General features: G+C 44.0%; 1 protein-coding gene across 2 annotated transcripts in view; it reads right to left on the bottom strand.

Annotated features, from left to right (window-relative positions):
* Positions 1–11,456: 11,456 nt before the first annotated feature.
* Positions 11,457–18,247, bottom strand: part of Cd84 (CD84 molecule) — a 42,014-nt gene continuing 35,223 nt past the window's right edge. Inside the window, exons 5-8 of one of the 2 annotated variants that reach the window (XM_052737636.1) lie at positions 16,205–16,296; positions 15,243–15,305; positions 14,631–14,696; positions 11,457–13,408 (exon numbers count right to left, since the gene is read on the bottom strand). In XM_052737636.1, the coding sequence (XP_052593596.1) occupies positions 14,631–14,696; positions 15,243–15,305; positions 16,205–16,296 (221 nt within the window). In that variant the 3' untranslated portion in view covers positions 11,457–13,408. Of the gene's footprint in view, positions 14,697–15,242; positions 15,306–16,204; positions 16,297–18,247 lie in introns of both variants that reach the window. The other variant, XM_052737635.1, reaches the window with a different exon arrangement.

Genomic DNA, 18,247 nt, shown 5'->3' with positions numbered 1-18,247 from the left:
GCCATCTGCATGTATGTTATGGTTGTGTACCTTTGTGTTTTTGTGGGATTTCTAATAGTGGGAGTGGGGGCTGTTTCTGACTCTTTTGCCAGCTTTTGGGACCCCCTTTCTCTTCCTGGGTTGCCTCGTCCAGTCTTAATATGAGGGAAGGCGTCTACTCTTACTGCAACTTGATATACCATGTTTGGTTGACATCCCTGGGAGGCTGTGGGGCGGCTACCCACCAAACCCACAGTTCCCCAGAGTTTTCTTGAGTGAGAGCAGCAGGAAATATTAGATAGAAGGATTTAGAGTGTGGAGATAAACTGATAGAAAATTCAGGATAGCCTCCAGAGAGCCTGGAACCTATTTATTCCAATGGGCCCAGACTGTTTCTGCCCTAAGGTATTTATAGAGACGCCAAGGGGTGGAGCAAAAGACCTCCTCCCCGCAGCACAGCCAAGTGCAGACCATCCCAGACACCTGCACTCAGGCCCGAGGTCCTAATCATCCTCTCTATGAGGACCTGCTGGGTAAAGCCACTCGGAACCCGAAAATGGGCTTTCACAGGAGGCCTGCCCTTTTCTGAAGGGAAATGGCGGAGGAGTGGGAGGCTGGGAGGGGAGGAGGGAGGAAAACTGTTGTCGAGATGTAATATATAAGAGAAGAATAAATAAATTAAAAAAGAAACACTTTTATAATTTTAACTTAAAAAATTTAGGGAGACTTGTATCATGAGTTGTCTTCTGAAATGTCTGTCAGATCCTAGTGTTTTGTAGCATTGCTCAGGTCCTCTATTTATACATTTCCTGTAGTTCTGACCCCAGAAGATTCATCTGCTGGAGGCTTGGTCTCCAGTGTAGAGACGCAGAGGGGTGGTGGGATCTCTGAGCAGTGGGTCCTAAGGGGAGACTATTAGGTTATTGAAGGTGCTTTGACAGTGGGTTTTCAGGTGTGCAAATGCCTCTGAACCACCCGTACGCTCACAGATAACCCCTCACTCATGCACCGGTAAGTAAACCCAAAGAACTAATCTAAACTTTGCGTGGGCTCTTTCTTTGCTTTGTTGTCAATATCCTATCTGGGGTGAATAGAGATACTTCTTCAAATCTCTCCAGAAAAAAAAAAAAAGTCACAATTGGTGCCTGAGCTGGGACAAACAAAACAAAGATGAGTCCAGAGGAGGGGTGACCCCCCCATGGGTGAGACACGTGCAATAGTGACTTATCCAGCTGCAGGTAGATCATCCATGGGGCAATCCTGATAGGATAAGTCTTCCCCGGTGGTATGGGACAGTGTGCCTCCTTGCTGGAGTCTCATGTGTCCCCTGGTATGAATAAGACATGCAGCTGAAGCCAAGCCGAGCACCAGAGTGGCTGTCTTCCTCTGTGTGGTGTGGTTGGCATACCCCTTTTATGAATGTGGTCTGTTGCTCAAGTACAGGAATGCCCCCAAGGTGGCTGATGGACTAGAGAATCTATTGTAATCCCCCCAAATGATACATATGGCATGTGATTATAAGCAGGTCATGGAAATAGACACGTGGTCTCCGCTGGATGCCATAAGAGATGTTACTGAGGCTACGATTTCTGCCCAGAAGGAAGTGCCAGCAGAAGAGGGGGGGGGGATTACAATAGAAGAGACACATGGACGCTATACTCCACACTGCCTTCTGATTTGGCAGGAAAGGAGGGAAAAGAAGGATTGTTTCCCATTCTTTTTTTCCCTCCTTTCAGTCAGTTAAAGAGAGTTCATAAGGCCTGGACTAGAGAACTCTTCCTGGAACTCAAAAACCTTGATCCGTGAGAAGAATTAGACAGTGAGGAGTGAAGAGATGAAGTAGAAATGATAGAAGATATCCTTCAGGCCTGACTTTTAATCCATAAGAAGGAAAAATCTGTGATTCACTATGCAGATAGAAGCCTTAGTAATTTCTCAGCCCAGGAAACGATGCTACTCAGGGGATATTTGGCCCCTAAACTGCCTCAACAGGGAGAGACTTTTAAATAAGAAATAGCAGAACTTTTCAAAGCCTGCCTTGGGAGGCCACGGGACATGGGGGAGGCAGATGGGATCAGCTTGACATTGTGGAAGTGAGAAATTGAGTGATATCATTGATTTTTCTCTTTCAGACACAGGCTGCAAAGTTTGAGTCAATGTAAGGGAAACCATTCCCAATGAACGGGCTTATATGAACAATTAGGGATGCTTGACTACCACTGGCTGCCATCTCCATGAATATCAGGGACTAGAAGACAACGAAGGAATGACAGACATTGTCAAGAGAACTGTGTATGCAAGACAAGGTGTCTGATGGCCAGGTGAGCAAGCCAGATGGGATTTTGTTCACAGGAGAGATTAAAAACACTGATTCAGGAGCCACCCTGGGACTGGAATAGGGCAAGCGGTTTTGCTGAGTCTGATGCTGTGTTATGATCTTTTTTTTTTTTTTTAAGATTTATTTATTTATTATGTATATAGTGCTCTGCCTACATGCCAGAAGAGGGCACCAAATCTCATTACAGATTGTTGTGAGCCACAATGTAGTTGCTGGGAATTGAACTCAGGACCTCTGGAAGAGCAGCCAGTGCTCTTAACCTCTGAGCCATCTCTCCAGCCTGTGTTATGATCTTTACAAAACTGGAAAGTCCATATGGATCTGACTACAGATTGTGTCTGTATGGTTGCTGAGGTATTTAGGGAGGGATTAGAAAAAGAGAAACCTGGACTGGTGAGATGGTCCAGTGGGTAAAGGTGTTTGCTGCCAAGCCTGATGGCCTGAGTCCCATACTTAGCACTCACGTGGGAGAAGAAGAGAAATGACTCCTGAAAGTTGTCTTCTGACCCCCATCCCCACACAAAATGTCTCAGCACCCACCCCTATAAATGAACAACAAATAAATCAATGCAATTTTTAAAAGAGAGAGAGAGAGGAAAGCAGATAATGGAGCCTATTGCCCCGACGCAAATGTAGACAAATTCTGTGCTTGTGAAAGGCTTTAAAACACGAGTAACAGTTCACAAAAGGGGCGAAAGAAGGAGTGAATGACAGATCAGTGCAAGTGGAGAAGCTTGTCTTAGGACTGTGCAGTTCTCATCCAGTGTACAGGGTACATTTTTCTCCTGCAGGAAAGGGCGCTGGGAGTAGAGATTGCTCAGGATGGAGTTCTGTTAGAGGTCAGGGGTGACTGATGGAGGTGGCGGTTAATGAAGCAGCTTGAAACCTGTTGGATCCAGGGTGGAGGCTCCCTGAGTGGGTGAGGTGGATGACAGCATGGATCGGCTTTCCCTTGCCCCTGTGCAGAGCATCACAAACCAGCCCCATGGAGCCTATCAAGGTTGGGGAGATGCGTAGCTCCCCAGGATGAGGTACTGGATGACATACAGATTATAACGACTGTGGATGATAAAGATCTAAGTAATGTGGTACCCCCATCCTTGTATCTAAGTTGCATTTTGGAAAAAAAAAAACAGTTGACAAGAGGGATGGGATGTTTTTCAGGCTATATTGCTAACTTTAAAAATATCCCTTCAGGCTGAATTCCAAGATCAATTAGCATTTGCTTAGAAGAGACAGTAATGGACCTTCAGAGGCCCTGCCCACCCTCTGTAAAAGGACTCATTACATGACGCTAAACTCTGTGTGTGTTACAGATTTGGAAAAGCAGCTAGAAGAGCAGTAAAAATAGTAGTTGAAAAGTCTTAAGGAGTGCACCCTGTGTGGGTGGGGCAAAAGGCACTTCTAGGAACACAAAGCTGTTGAGTTAAAGAAATGAGTGTCAGGAGTAGATTACCTCTTGAGCAATTATTGGCCAGGAAAGTCCACGAGGACCCCATAAAATAGAAAATATTGCCACTGCTGTTAGTTACATGTCAGAACTAGATGCTAAGTTTCTACAACTGAAGACACTGTGTACTTTGGTTGCAGGATGTTAAGAAATCAAATTTGGACTAAATTGAAAGCTTACTTCTTGTTTACTAGCTTTTGTAGTAACTTGAAGGAACTATAACAGGATTATGGAAGAGAATTGTGACCAACAGTCCTGCTTGGCTATGGACCTTGTGTGCTCTACTATTGACATGCCAGTCAGAACATGCCATTGGTTCATTAGTGGCACAGCTGATGGAGGCTCAACCAGCTGCTTTCTGCTTGGATTTGAGGCCCATCTCACAGGATCAAACTCATATTTGGTGCTGTAAACCAGGGTAAAATCTATGACTGGGGGATTATAAGGTTGAGGGAGGCTACTGTTATTGTTTTGTTAAACAGGTATTTGTATCTCTTAATTTGCCTTCTAAATATTTATGTTTATACCCATACATCACTGCAGCACATTACTGCAGAATTCACCCCCCCCCCCCCACACACACACACATAGGTAGTGATTATTGTAGAAGTTGAAAACCAGTCAAAATACTGAGAATAAGTGACTTTTGCTGTGGAACGGTGAGTGCCACAGTACTCAGCCATAAATGGAAGAGAATATCCAGACATCATTATAACTCCCTTAAGAAACATTGTGGAAGAGAAGGTAGAAAGAATGTAGCACCTGGAGGAAGGGGTGGAGGTGTCGCATAATTGTTTCCTCTGAACTGAAACATTTCTTCCAGGAGGGAGGAGGAGGAAGGTTCACAAGACCCAGGAAACTCATCAAGAAGAAGGCACAACTTACAAGGTTTAGGAAGCTCATTAAAAACTTAGAAGACCCAGGAAACCCACCACCAAGTTTATGCAAGCAGCAAACAACCGGGGAGGAAAGGGGACTCTTCAGTGGAGCTTCCTGCAAGCCTGCTCAGGGGACTTGGGTGATGTGGGTTTCACGAGTTATCAGCCATGCCTGGGTGGGCTTTTCAGTGACGCAGTCATCTGCCCTTGAGTCACCCACGTGACTGTAAGTGACCTGTCACCTGTGCACCTGAAAGCAATCCCAGTACATTCATGCCTCACCAAGCTAACCTTGGATGAAATGGTTTCTTTGGTTTATTATCAGTGCACTATCTGGTAGGAGTGGATGCTTTTGCATATCTCCCCAGGAAAAGACACACAACCCTTGGATAGTGCATAAGAATACTCACCGATCTGATCTATTTCAGTGAATGTATGTAAAGCACAATCAGCCGAGGGAGATGGCTTTACAAGGCATGTGCTGACAAGATGGCTCAGCGGGGAAAGGCATTCGATGTCAAGCCTGATGACTTGAGAACGGACTCGCACGAGCTGTCTTCTGATTTCTGCATGTGTGGTGGCATGTGTATGCCTCCCCTCATACAAAATAAATGAAGTATAATAATTAAAAAATAAAAGAGAGAGAGAGAAGGGACAAAGACATTTCCTGTTAAGAGCTTCACAACACACCTTCAGGTCCTGAAGGTTTTGTGGGAATCACAGCCTGGTTGTCTTGGTCTAAAGCCCAATTTCTCAGTCCCTTTCTTCTAAGTGGTATTATGGGTGACAAATCTCTGGCTCCCTAGTCTCAGATCTAAGTATTCTGGGATTTCAGACTGCACAGGGCTTATGTTATGTTGATTGTCTTTTGCTGTTTCAGTCCATTGCTTCTTTCCTTGGGAAAAAAAAGTCAGACAAATCAAAAGAAGCATCATAAAACAATCCTTATCAGATGCAGAGATCTAGGGCCAAGCACCAGGCTGAGATCCAGGAGTCCAGCTGAAGAGAGGAAAGAGGGATTCTATAAGCAATGGGCATCAAGATCATGATGGGGAAACCTGCAGAGACGACCAAACCAAACTCCTGGGAACTCATGAACTTTAGACTAACTGCTGTGGAGCCTCCTTGGGACCGGACTAGGCCCTCTGTATAAGTTAGACAGTTGTGTAGCTTGATCTGCCTAAGGGGCCCTGGCAGTAGGATCAGGATCCATCCCTGGTACATGAGCTGGCTCTTTGAGGCCCACTGCCTATGGTAGGACACCTTGCGCAGCCTTGATGCAGAGGCAGGAACTTGGATTTCCCTCAACTGAATGTACCAAGCTCTGCTGACTCCCCATGGGAGGCCTTACCTTGCCAGAGGAGGGAATTGGGTTGGGTTGGGGGGAAGGCTGGGGGGGGGGCGGTAGGAGGGAAGAGAGGGGGATTTGTGGTCTGTGGTTGCTGTGTAAAATGAATTAAAAAATTCTTAATTAAACCCCCCCAACCCCCAAAAAACCAAGACCCTAAAACCAAACCAAACCTGAAAACAAAACAACAAAACCCCCAAAACAATGCTTATTTTGTTTACCTGATAAAATGGGGCTCATAGTCCAATGTCTTAAACACTCACAAAGTAAAACTCATAGATAAGGAAATTTACAAATGAGTGATATAAAAGGTGACATGAAGAGAAGACAAGACACTGTGTTGCTAACTTCTGAGACAGGTTTAGTAGCATGTTTATTATTGCTGAGCATGGTCTTCCTGTTTGTCATGAACTAATCTAACAAAAAAATCGTTTTGAGAATTTAATATTCATTAAGCCCAGAGAACTCAAAAAATGGTGTAGGATAGGTTCCTGACCAAAAACCAATTCACTGACTAGTCAGAGAGACCGTTCGGAAAATCTAACAGCTATAGAATCGTCACAGGATGTGGTGAGTGCTACCACTACATACTCAGGTATGAGATACTGTAGGAGTGAAAAGTAGAACGATATATAATTAGCTTTGGCTGGGGAATTTGGGAGGGATAACAAAGAGAAGCTACTGAGACTGACTCCGAAGACAGAGATGATATGAGCAAATGTATGTATTGGGAGTAATGATTTGGCAGTTTATGGACCCATGATAATTCTCTGCCACTGGAACCAGGCAGCAGCAGGTTCCCTCATCTTTTGTGGGGAGTGAATTCCAGTAAGGAAGAGGAAATTAAGTTATTGCTTTTTATGTGCGACAGTTCAGGTAGCACATGACAAGGCTAGCAGGCATGCAAAGGAGGTCTGCTTGAGAATCAGACAGATGGAGGGCATGAGCTTGAGATGAACCACATGGAAGAGTTGGGGTCAACAGAATCCAGTAAGTGATTAAATACAAAGGGGAACTGTGATGTCAGGAAGAAGGAAGGGTCGAGATTTTTGCCTATTCAGTTAAATGAGTGACTTAACCTTTCTGTGACTCTCAGCTTCTTAATCCACAGGACACAGGAGGATGTATCTGCTTAAGAAAGCAGATGGTTTTCCTGTTTCTCAAGAGCTTTAAGTGATTTACATGCAAAAGAGCACAGGGAGGGACACGTGCTGTGCACTGAGTGTATGTGAGTCTTTATGCTTCCCCTGTGCTAGCTACCTAGCACAGGGGAAACAGGAGTGCAAGGTGGGGAGGTCAGGAAAGACTCAGTTCAATTTGGGGCACATTAAGTTAGGGGTGACTTTTGACATCTATAAATAGATCAGGGTTGGAAATAAACAAAAGTGAAAGCGTTGAGACTGGGGAATGTTTAAGAAATGACAGATGACTTATAAGAAAAGACATGTTTCAGTTTCTCATTTTCAAAGGCAGCCATGTTGAGGTCAGAGGGTGGACCCACCTATACCCAGAGACTTGTATAGGGCTGTTGAGAACAGACTGGACCATCATCCAGCAAAAGTTTACTGCCATCATGCATTTTTTATGCATTCTTAAAGTAAACCTCTCAAGATCTGAAAGCCTCAGATAATACTCTGCTCATTATTTTGCTTCCTTGGGTTAGAGGTCAAGACTTCTACTAACTGTTATTTGTCAAAATATCTTAACACTTTAATGTATTTTGAAAAATCTCAAAGGCTTCTCATACTAGCAAGCATTAAGTAGTGCGGTGCAATCCTGCAAATTCTTACCTCTTCTGTTCCTGTTATTCTTATGATGTTAATGGTGGAAATACACACACTATTCCCCTCATATCGTAATACTCACCAGAAACACACATGACTATGCTCTCTTGTTTGATACGAAAGCATCTCTGCTCAGAGGCAGCCGAGAGCTCTATACAAGCTTCTTCAGTTTGATAGGCATTGCCAAAAGAGAAGTTGTGTGGTTGACTACAGTACAATGGAGTTAACGTGCCAGTATATTTGCATTGATATACTTCTGGTACCTTTACAATAATAGTCTATGCAAATATTCATTCAACAGAGGTTTGATGATCCATCTATTATGCAAAAATGCCAGATGTGTGTTACATCTGAGGCCAAGTGTCAAGCCTTGGGGATCCACAGCAGGTAACTGGAGGCTGTGAGTCAGGGTGCAAATGCATGAAATTTCACATCTGACTCTTGTCCTCCCAGCTTTCTGATTTTGCCAACATATTTATTCCCTTAGTCTTAATGCAAACTAGAAGAATTAATTTCTACTTCACAATATACAATGTAGTAACAGTTGCCATGCAACATAAGCTCTCAGTGAATTGTTATAAACTCTTTGCCCTGCAAGAGCTCCCCATTTCATTTTAATTATTACTTAGATATAGCCCTTGTCCTTTCTGTCTCTTTGGAGACAGACTGGCGTGTGTGAATGACAGAAGGAATACATGGGCCTGTAACAAAATAGCCTTAGTTAATAGGACCCAGGACTTTACTGTGTTCTGGCACATTCTTATAGTAACACCTCACTTAATGCTCACAACCAACCCTGCTAAGGTAGATACTGTTAGCTACTTCCATTTTACAGATGGGCAACCCAAGGCACAGGAGGTTAAAGTGATTTGCTCCAAGGTCACTAGGAAACTAGATTTTTAGATTTAGGTGCTCCAATGTGAGAGCCCACATTTCTGATCATTCATGTTTTCTTCTGTTTTTCAAGCTTCATTTATACCCAGTAGAGACCATGTTCTCTAGAATACAAATTAAGAGAAATTCAGGAAAACATCAAACAGAAAAATAGATATAAATTTGGAAGAAACTGGGGCCAATCATTTCTTCTCACGAGGTTTTAGCTAAGACTGAATTCTGTTGACATAGACTAAACCACACGGGCTTCTTTGTGCCTGTAGTCATATTTCCAAGGAGGTCCAGCCAAACTCTTTTCTTGTAGGATGTCTAGTTTATGGATTTTTTTAGATTAAAAATATTTTAAATAGCTCAATTTTCCCATTCTTTGGGGAGCATGATTTGCACCTTCTCATTTACTTAGTTGAGTCCCTGATGAAGCCTTATATTTGTGAAGAGGGATCATCCTGGCTCACCAGCACTTTCCACTAGAGGGCACTGTGTAGGACCTCTCAATTTTGTGTGTGTGTGGGCACACTGTAGGCTAGTAAGAGATTCTGCTCTGAGAAAAACAATGCCATCATGAAATTAGAAGGCAAATGGATGGAGCTAGAAAACATCATTCTGAGTGAGGTAACCCAGACTCAGAAGGACAAACATGGTATGTACTCACTCATAAGTGGATACTAGATGTAAAGCAAAGGATAACCAGACTGCAGCCCACAGCTCTAGGGAGGCTAGCTAGCAGGGAGGACCCTAGGAAGGACACATGGATCACCCAGCGAAGGAGAAATAGATGAGATCTACATGAGCAAACTGGGGGTGGGGTGGGGGTAATGGAGGGCAAGGGATGGGGGATGAGAATATAGGGGAATGGGAGGTTTGAGCTGGAACAGGGACAGAACGGGAGAGCAAGGAAAGAGATACTATGATAAATGAAGACATCATGGGAATAGGGAGAAACAGAGTGCTAGGGAAGTTCCCAGGAATCCACAAGGATGACTCCACCATAGACTACTGGCAATAGTTGAGAGGGTGCCTGAGCTGGCCTACTCTGGTGATCAGATGGCTGAGTACCCTAACTGTCATCATCGAGCCCTCCTTCAGTGACTGATGGAAGCAGGTGCAGAGATCCATGGCCAGATGCCTGGCCAAGCTCCAGGAGTCCAATCAATGAGAGAGAGGAGGATTCTATGAGCAAGAGACATTGAGATCATGACGGGAAAATATACAGAGACGACTAGCCAAACTAGTAAAAGTATGAACTGTGGACCAATAGCTGAGGAGCCCCCATGGTACTGGACTAGGCCCTCTGGATAGGCGAGACAGTTGTTTAGCTTGAACTGTTTAGGGGGCCCCCAGGCAGTGGGATTGGGACACATCCCTGGTGCATGAGCCGGCTTTTTGGAGCCTAGTGCCTATGGTGGGACACTTTGTGCAGCCTTGGTGCAGGCAGGAGGGGCCTGGACCTGCCTCAACCAAATGTACCAGGCTCTGCTGACTCCCCATGGAAGACCTTGCCTTGGAGGTGGTGGGAATGGGGGGTGGGTGGGTTGGGTGGGGAGCCTGGGGGGGCAGAAGGAGGGAGGAGAGGGGAATCTGTGGTTGGTATGTAAAATGAATAGAAAATCTCCCAATAATAGAAAAAAAAGGAAAAAAACAAAAAAATATGACAACAACAACAACAAAGAGATTCTGTTCTATTGAAAGTACACTTTTATTTTCATGGGCCTATTGGCCACAACCTAGTTCATTTAGGAAGATTTAAATGGGAAAATATATTATTTTATAACTATTTTTAATATAGTTATATATTATATATTTTTATAACTATAATAATTATTTTTCAAGGCCGGCCTTGAATTGGTTGTGTAGCTTAAGCTGTCTTTGATTCCTCAGTGCTGGGATTATAGGCTTTCATCACTATACTTGGCTTTAGCTGGCCTCTTAGTTGGCCTGTGGTAAGGTCTTTTCCTTCCAGATGCCCTTACATTAAGGCGATAGCTGATGTCTGCATCTTTAAGATTAATGTTGAGTGTCAATTGGTTCCTCTCTGTCTATTGGCTTCTATCTATCTCTACTTTCAACGTGTGTCTTCTGAGCTGATGCCTCACTTGGATTTCTATCCAACAGCATTTATTGCTCTTACACAGGCTACAGTGTATTGTTACGTTGGGTTCTGGCAAAGGCAAAGAGAAATTAAGTAATAAATAAAAATAACAGATTTTTTTTTTAAATTGTGTCTGACACCCAGAGGAAAGCAAATAATTACTTCTTCTCTAAGTCAAAAATGCAATGAGTTAAAGTGAAAGAAGGACCAACAAAGGGAGAAAAGGTGAAACATTTTAATTGTTTATGCCAGGGGAAGCTTCATCGAGGAGGTGCCATTTGAGGTGGGAATTGGAGGACATGTAAGTAGACTAGGGTGGGGGCATATATCCTGGCTGAGGCACTGTGTTACAAATGAGCAAGGAGCTTGAGACCATGTGTGGTGTATCTGAGGAGCTTCCCAGAATGCATCCCACAGGGGCAGACCTCTGGTTAGTTTTCCTGCTTCCCTCATTGGATTCCCTGCCTTTTCTATCACATTCCCTTCTATGTGTTGAGGTCTGGCTTTAGGCTTGTACCTCCACTAGGTCTTTTCTGTTTTAGCTCATGTTACAGTTTAGGACTTAGATGTAGTTAGTGTCAGTGCTGGAATTGTCTCTTCAGTTAGACAAGGCCAAGATGTAGCTGGAGTTTTCTCCAGTCCTGTCCAGCCCCACGAACCCCACAACCACTTATAAAATAATCACTCAGAAGCTCATAATCGTTAAACTGCTCGGCCAGTAGCTCAGGCCTACCATTGTCTAGCTCTTATACTTATACTCAGCCCATTTCTGTTAATCTATATGTCGCCACGTGTTCTGTGGCTTTACCTGCTGCCTTTACATGATGCTCCCTGGATGGCAGGCTGGCGTCTCCTCCTCAGCCTTCCTGTTCTCTCACTTCTCCTCTCTGCTTGTCCCGCCTATACTTCCTGCCTGGCTACTGGCCAATCAGTGTTTTATTTATCAATCAATCATCCATAGCAGCAAGATATAATGGTCATCTTATATTTTGGGTCCTTTCAGCCCTAGAAACAGTAATTGGTGCTAGAATGCTCTATGGATCCTTTCTTCTTCTTCTTCTTCTTCTTCTTCTTCTTCTTCTTCTTCTTCTTCTTCTTCTTCTTCTTCTTCTTCTTCTTCTTCCTCTTCCTCCCCTTCTGCTTCTGTTTCTCCTCCTCTCTCCTCCTCCCCCCTCTTCGTCCTCCTCTTCTTCTTGTTCTTGTTCTTCTTTTTACTTTTTAAAGCTTTTTATTAAATTTGTTCTTGGACAATTTCAAGCATTCTGAATGCTGTCTCCTCCATATAGTGAGAATTCTTACAAGAGAACACTTTGTAAACAAACAAATAGGGAAATGAACAGAAGGTATTGAATGAACATGAGGACATGATTGCTCCTAGGCATGATTGAGGAGAAGGAGAGAAGTTTTTATTGTGACATGAGGGAGAGTACATCTAGAGGCATCTGGAAGAGTTCAGAGCAGAGAGAGAAAGTAGCAGATTGAACATAACCAGCAGAATAGACCAGACCATGAAAGGAGAGAAAGAAGGGTAGAGTGAGAGAGGAAGAAAAGAGAGAAGAGAGAGGGCCAAGAGGACCAAGAGAGTAGGAAGAAAAGAGAGAGAGGGAGAGAGAGAGAGACACACACACACACAGAGAGAGACAGAGAGACAGAGAGACAGAGAGACAGAGAGGGAGAGACAGAGAGCTACAGAGAAACAGACCCACAGAGAGAATAACCAAGAGAGAGCAATTGCCAAATGGCTGGGTTATATAGGAATCAGAAGCTGGGGGAAGGGAAGTGGTGCTCCTGGACTGAAGAGAGTTAGGATGGGAGTGGGGTGAGAAGAGCAGAGAAGAGTCACAGGTACTGAGTGAGCCTGGCCAGTGTGCTCTTTGGTATGTTAATAGGAACCTCAGTTATCCATTTGTCCCAGGTTTCTTTGGGACCTGACAGGTATCAACAGATTTTCAACACAGAATGAATACAGTCATCAATAAGCATTTGGGCATGAGCTGCATTTCACTTACAAATGGTTAGAATACAGGAGAAAAATTCCCCTGTCAGATAGGCAGAGCAAAGATATATGGACACCAGCACACTTATTGGAAATAAAAGTCAATTTAACCTTTTCAGAGGACAATTTAGCAGTACCTCTCACATTTTCAAATGCCCAAGACCCTTGTGAGACACACAATTTTATTATACCTAAATACAGCTTATTCCTGCTGTGCAGTCTGGGATTGTTCATGGGCATTGGAGATTTAGCTGGTGAGGATGGATGCAAAAGATCACAATGTCCTCAAATGATCACATGCTGTCCTGTCCAGCTAGAAGATTCTTCCTCATGGCTAGTCAGCTGGTTTTGAGTGTGTGGGGGTGCTGGGGTGAAGGAACTCAATCCTAACTTGAACCCTATGCCTCTCTGAGCTGGCTGAAACACAGGAGCCGGGAGGAATCCAGTTTCAGCAGCTGTACTGTCACCTCTCGGGTTCCCTAATACGTGGATGACTGCGATCTTCAAGATCTCTTGTTTTGATGGCTTGGTTGCACCCACTTCTCCCAGCGTGTCAGAAATGTCGTTGGCTAATTCTTTTTGGAGAGTAAGGCTCTTGGGCATGGTGTCTTCTTGCTGAGGCTGACTGAAGTAATATACAGGGAAGGAAAACCTGGCCAGAAAGGAAATCTTATGAGGCTTCTGAAGATCTCCAGCAGTCTTAGTCCTTACAGAAAGAATATATTATAATGCTACACTTAGAGAATGTATCTGCCTGACTTAGGGCCACAACTCACAGCTTTCCAGGTAGCATAGCCACCTATATTTGGGCTAAAAAATAGTGGCAGTTGTGTCCTGCATAATGGTTCCTGAGTTGAGGAATGAGTAGGGGCTGCCATGTAGCCTACACTTGGCTTCCCATACCATGCATTCAAGTGAGGGATTACTTATCCTCCAAGGATGTCTTTCCTAAGTTGCTTAAGGTCTGTAGCAACTGGTGGAGTGCTGTGGGATGGTCTGTATGTCAAATGTGTTGCTGATTGGTCAATAAATAAATCACTGATTGGCCCGTGGCCAGGCAGGAAGTATAGGCGGGACAAGGAGGAGAATAGAGCTGGGAAGTGAAAGGCTGAGTGAGAGAGACACTGCCAGCTGCCATGATGACAAACAGCATGTAAAGATGCCGGTAAGTCACGAGCCATGTGGCAAGGTATAGATTAATAGAAATGGATTAATTTAAGCTGTAAGAACAGTTAGCAAGAAGCCTGCCACGGCCATACAGTTTGTAAGCAATATAAGTCGCTGTGTTTACTTGATCGGGTCTGAGAGGCTGTGTGACTGGCGGGTGTCAGAGATTTGTCCTGACTGTGGGCCAGTCAGGAAAACTCAATCTACAGTGGAGGCCTCGCATCAGGGTTCTTTACACATGTGGAATCTGCACAGAACATCTAGCTGGTATGCTATGGTGTGTTCCAGGTGTCCAAAATACTGAGTGGTATCTCCCCACAGCTGCTGGATAGTGATGCTACATCTAGACATGAGAATCTTCCAGCTATCTCCAGTCTTCTTTAAACATGAGCAACCTTGATGATTTCATCCAGTGTGCTATAAAAATAACTTTACATGATCCATGATGTTATGAAGCTCGGGAGGCACCATATTAGGGAATTTCTTGCTGTTCACATAGAAAGGATTTGATAAGTAAGGGCAAGTGTCCATAAGTCCATCTGGGTACCAACAGTGCCCACCAACAGGTTTCATGCTCTGCTTGTGTGTTTGGATATGGTGATTTGCAATGCCCTGGTAAGGGATAGCCAAAGAAGGTCTAGGTCTCCAGGACTCCTGCCCCATCACTGGTTATATCGGTTCTCAGTGGGAGAATTCTGCCTGCTCACCTAGACGACAATTTCATTACCCAGACTCTTGGGAGGGCTGTCGTCCTTTGTGCTGTTTTTCTGCACCTGTGTAAGAGAGAGAAATATGAAAACATGTAGGCTATAAGGTGTGCCTGGGTAAGTCCCATCCCATGAGGTACCAGGAGAGTTAAGAAAATGGCAAAGGGTGATGTCTTAGATTTCCCCTGTGCTTTGGGAAATCTGGATGGCAAGGCTATTTCCTTTAGTGAGCCCTTTGCCTTTGCTCCAGCCACCCCATTTGGGAGTCTCAGGGAACTTCTTAGCCTAGAAAAGATAAGTAGAAGGAAACAGGGGTATTTGAAATTGGTTTGATTGTTAGGCTTCAGGCAACATCCAGGCTGCGTTATTTGTTCCTAGTTCAGTCTTAGTGCTTTCTATTCTTCAACAATTCCGTTTTCACCCCCACATAGAGACAAGTAACTGCTGGCATCTCATCCCTACTAATGCCTCACGTGACCTGGTACTTAGGACGCTGTGAACAACTTCCCCATCACCTTTAGGAGACTTGGACTTTCAATCAAATATTGATGGATGGTGGAAGGTGGATAGAACAAATGGAAAAAGAGAGGCAAAAAACCATACAGGATTTACCTTCTCAGAAAGCTGCACTGAGCAGTAAATGGTGTTCATTGGCTTTTCTTTGTGGGTCATCACCTGGAAAAGAAATACTTTCTCCTCAGTGAGATTGCAGAAGACAAACCTTCCTAATTCCACTCTCTCCATCACCCATTTCTGATCCGACTTTACAGTATAGCCTCCAACATCAGCTCTTGTTCCATCCAGCTTTTGGATTGGGTTAATTAGAGGTAGGGATGAATGGGTGGCAGTTGGCAAAAAACGTCCAAGAGCCAAGAGGGGGGGTCTGTGTAGTTTAGACTGAGTCTTGCTCAGTTGGGAGTTTAGTTTTCTGCGACTTATGTGAATCTCTAATAGTATCCCTGAAAGTTCAAGTGCAGGGTCAAACTAACCAGAGAAACCTGAGTGTCTCCTGTCAGTCCTTGCAGACCCCAAGGGAGCAGGCTTGTGTAGACACAGAAGGTGATCTTTGGTGGAGGTGAGGCACAACAGGCAGACAAAAGGCAAAAGGTGTGGGTCAGATGAATAAAGAGTCTGAGAAAACAAGCCTCTGATAGACCAGCTAGTGTACTTCAAGGGTGTCTATTATGTGTCCTTGGTACAACCTTAGCAATGACTTTGCCCTGTTGGAAACCCTTTAGTATCCCTCATCTCACAGTAAGGACTCCTTCATTGTTTGATCCCTCCAGGGAGAGCTTCTTAGACGCAAATCACATCTAAGCCACAGCTAGGCCTTCATGTGAAACTCAGGGTCTTATATACCATGGAGGCTGCCATGAGGAGACAATGGACTATGTTTGCTTTCATGGGGAGATCCATGGCATCATTTCCTTAGCATAGTGTTTCTTGATTGGTTCCTACAGATTCTTAGCTGTAGCTTCTTTCTATGCAATGGCAAATAGAGAACAATTGTTGCCCAAGACTCCTAGTCTGCTGGTGGTAATGGTAGGGTGTATTCATGAGTAGCACCAGCTCACCTTGGACTCAGGGATTTCATCATAGATTCTTGACTCTGTGGGATGATCACTTCTTGAAATTTGGGCATATATTGTTCCCTTTGAGACATCACCTGCCACAAATAAACATAGAACAACAGTCTGTGAAAGATAGATTTTTTTTTTAGAGACTGCTTAGTCTTATTTTATCTTTCTGTGAAAAAGAATAAAACCCAAAGGTTAAATGGCCCCCACCCTACAGAGAAGGGTGCTTGGATCCTCAGATGGTCTTCCCATCCCAAGGGTTGCATGTGTAATAGGACACATCTTGTTCAAGTCTCCCCTAAAGCCCAGTGGGAATTCTTTTTTATTCCTGAGGTCTAGTTTAGCCTAAAGAGAATTTCCCCAGTCCTGTATGGAATTCAAAGAGAGCTCTGGCACTGATGACCTTGCATGGCTAGTGGACTTTCCACGTCAGGATCTTAGTTGTTTAACTTGATTGATCCTAATTTTAGTCAGTGCTTTATTATCCTGGTGCATAGCCAACTAAACCACAAACATTCACAAGATAGTTTAGTATTTATTAAGCTTCTCGTGTGTGCCAGGCTCCATTGGAGGCCCCAGAGAAACAAAGAAAGGGTGCATAGATCCTTACTTGCAAGCACTTCTGAGCTAGATGAGGCATTAATCTCAAGTATTCTTTTTCTTTAATATTAACACAGTGTTTTAGGTTCAAGTTAAAAAGAGATAGCCAGAGTTTTGTGCCTTCTTATTACAGGACACCAAAATTTGTACAAATAATGGGTTGGATATGAGATTATCACAGGCTTCAGTATTTCACAGCTAGTCTTGTCTCTGCCCCAGACGTGGTGAGGGAGCCAGACAAAGTGCTCTCAATCTTATTTGTGGGTGCAAAGAATAGTCTGTCTTCGTCTATCTCACTTTGTTTCTCTCTCTCCTCCTTACTCTCTTGGTTGTGAGAGGAAGACAGATGTTTCTATGACTAAACTTGGAGATCATGCCTGATGGACGATGACATTTCCCTTTTGTGAATTCATTTGATTTATGATGCATGTCACAAAACCTTTCCCTTAGAATGCCGCCTCTGTACCATACTGAGGCCTGCCAATTATACACCCAGGAACTAACACTTACCTAGTACCCATGTACCAGGGGCCAGGCTGACTATTGCATGTGTGTAGTCTACTTAATAAGTGCATGCAGTAATCCTCATTACAGCTGATGAAATGGAATTTTACAGAGCTAAAATAACTGGCCAAATAATAGTCAAGGTGGGATTTCATCCCTACATGTATTTTGCCACAGTAATGGGAAAAGTAACTCATACATCAAGGGTGTACTTTAGTAGGACATGAGGAAATCAGAAAGAGAACAGCCCCCTTACAGTTTGCAAGAATGAAGAGGAACCTCACTCTCAAAGGGTAGTGCAGTGGGCAGCAGCAGCTTGTCCAGGGTGAGTGTGCACATATGGTGAGGATTTACTCTTTCCTCTCCTCTCTCATTCCTTTTCCCCATTCAGGCATTGCTGTTACTCTCCAGAGCAGGTGGGAGCAGAACCAGTGGTTGACGGTGTTTTCCCCTATAATTTCTGACTCTTGTCAATACTTCCCGATCCAAAAGACCCATAGGTAACCTAGTTTTCTCCTGGATGGTGAGTCCCCTTCTTTCCCTTATGACCAATCCACAGCAAGTGTGACATTGTAAAATTTTACCTTCAAGGTTGGTTTGGCTTCACTAGCTGGAGAGGTTTAACTCTTGAGTGAAACCAAATTTAACCTCCACGAACCAGGAGAGTCTATAGTCTCTTATATTTTGGTTGTTAAGTCCAGCCTTTTCACAGCTGAGCCATTATTTTTCCAGCCCAAGAGTCTTTATTCTCAAGGGAAACCTTAGCTTATAAGCACATCTACCTCCACTGAGTCAGTGCAGTGTGACCAGGTCTTGTCTTTGACACAAGAGTTCTGTCGCTCCCACACGTGGTGCATTCTGGGTAAAAACTTCACCCCTGGTAGAGCCCACATGATAGGTCTCATGCCCATTATTCCCTCTGACTTAGCCCTGAGA

Source organism: Peromyscus californicus, unplaced genomic scaffold, assembly GCF_007827085.1.
Source record: "Peromyscus californicus insignis strain IS unplaced genomic scaffold, ASM782708v3 Scaffold_14__1_contigs__length_90479793_seg_2, whole genome shotgun sequence".
In the NCBI taxonomy this organism is placed as follows: Eukaryota; Metazoa; Chordata; class Mammalia; order Rodentia; family Cricetidae; genus Peromyscus; species Peromyscus californicus.
The sequence above is the reverse complement of the archived record's forward strand: the minus strand, read 5'-3'. Positions and strand labels throughout refer to the sequence as shown.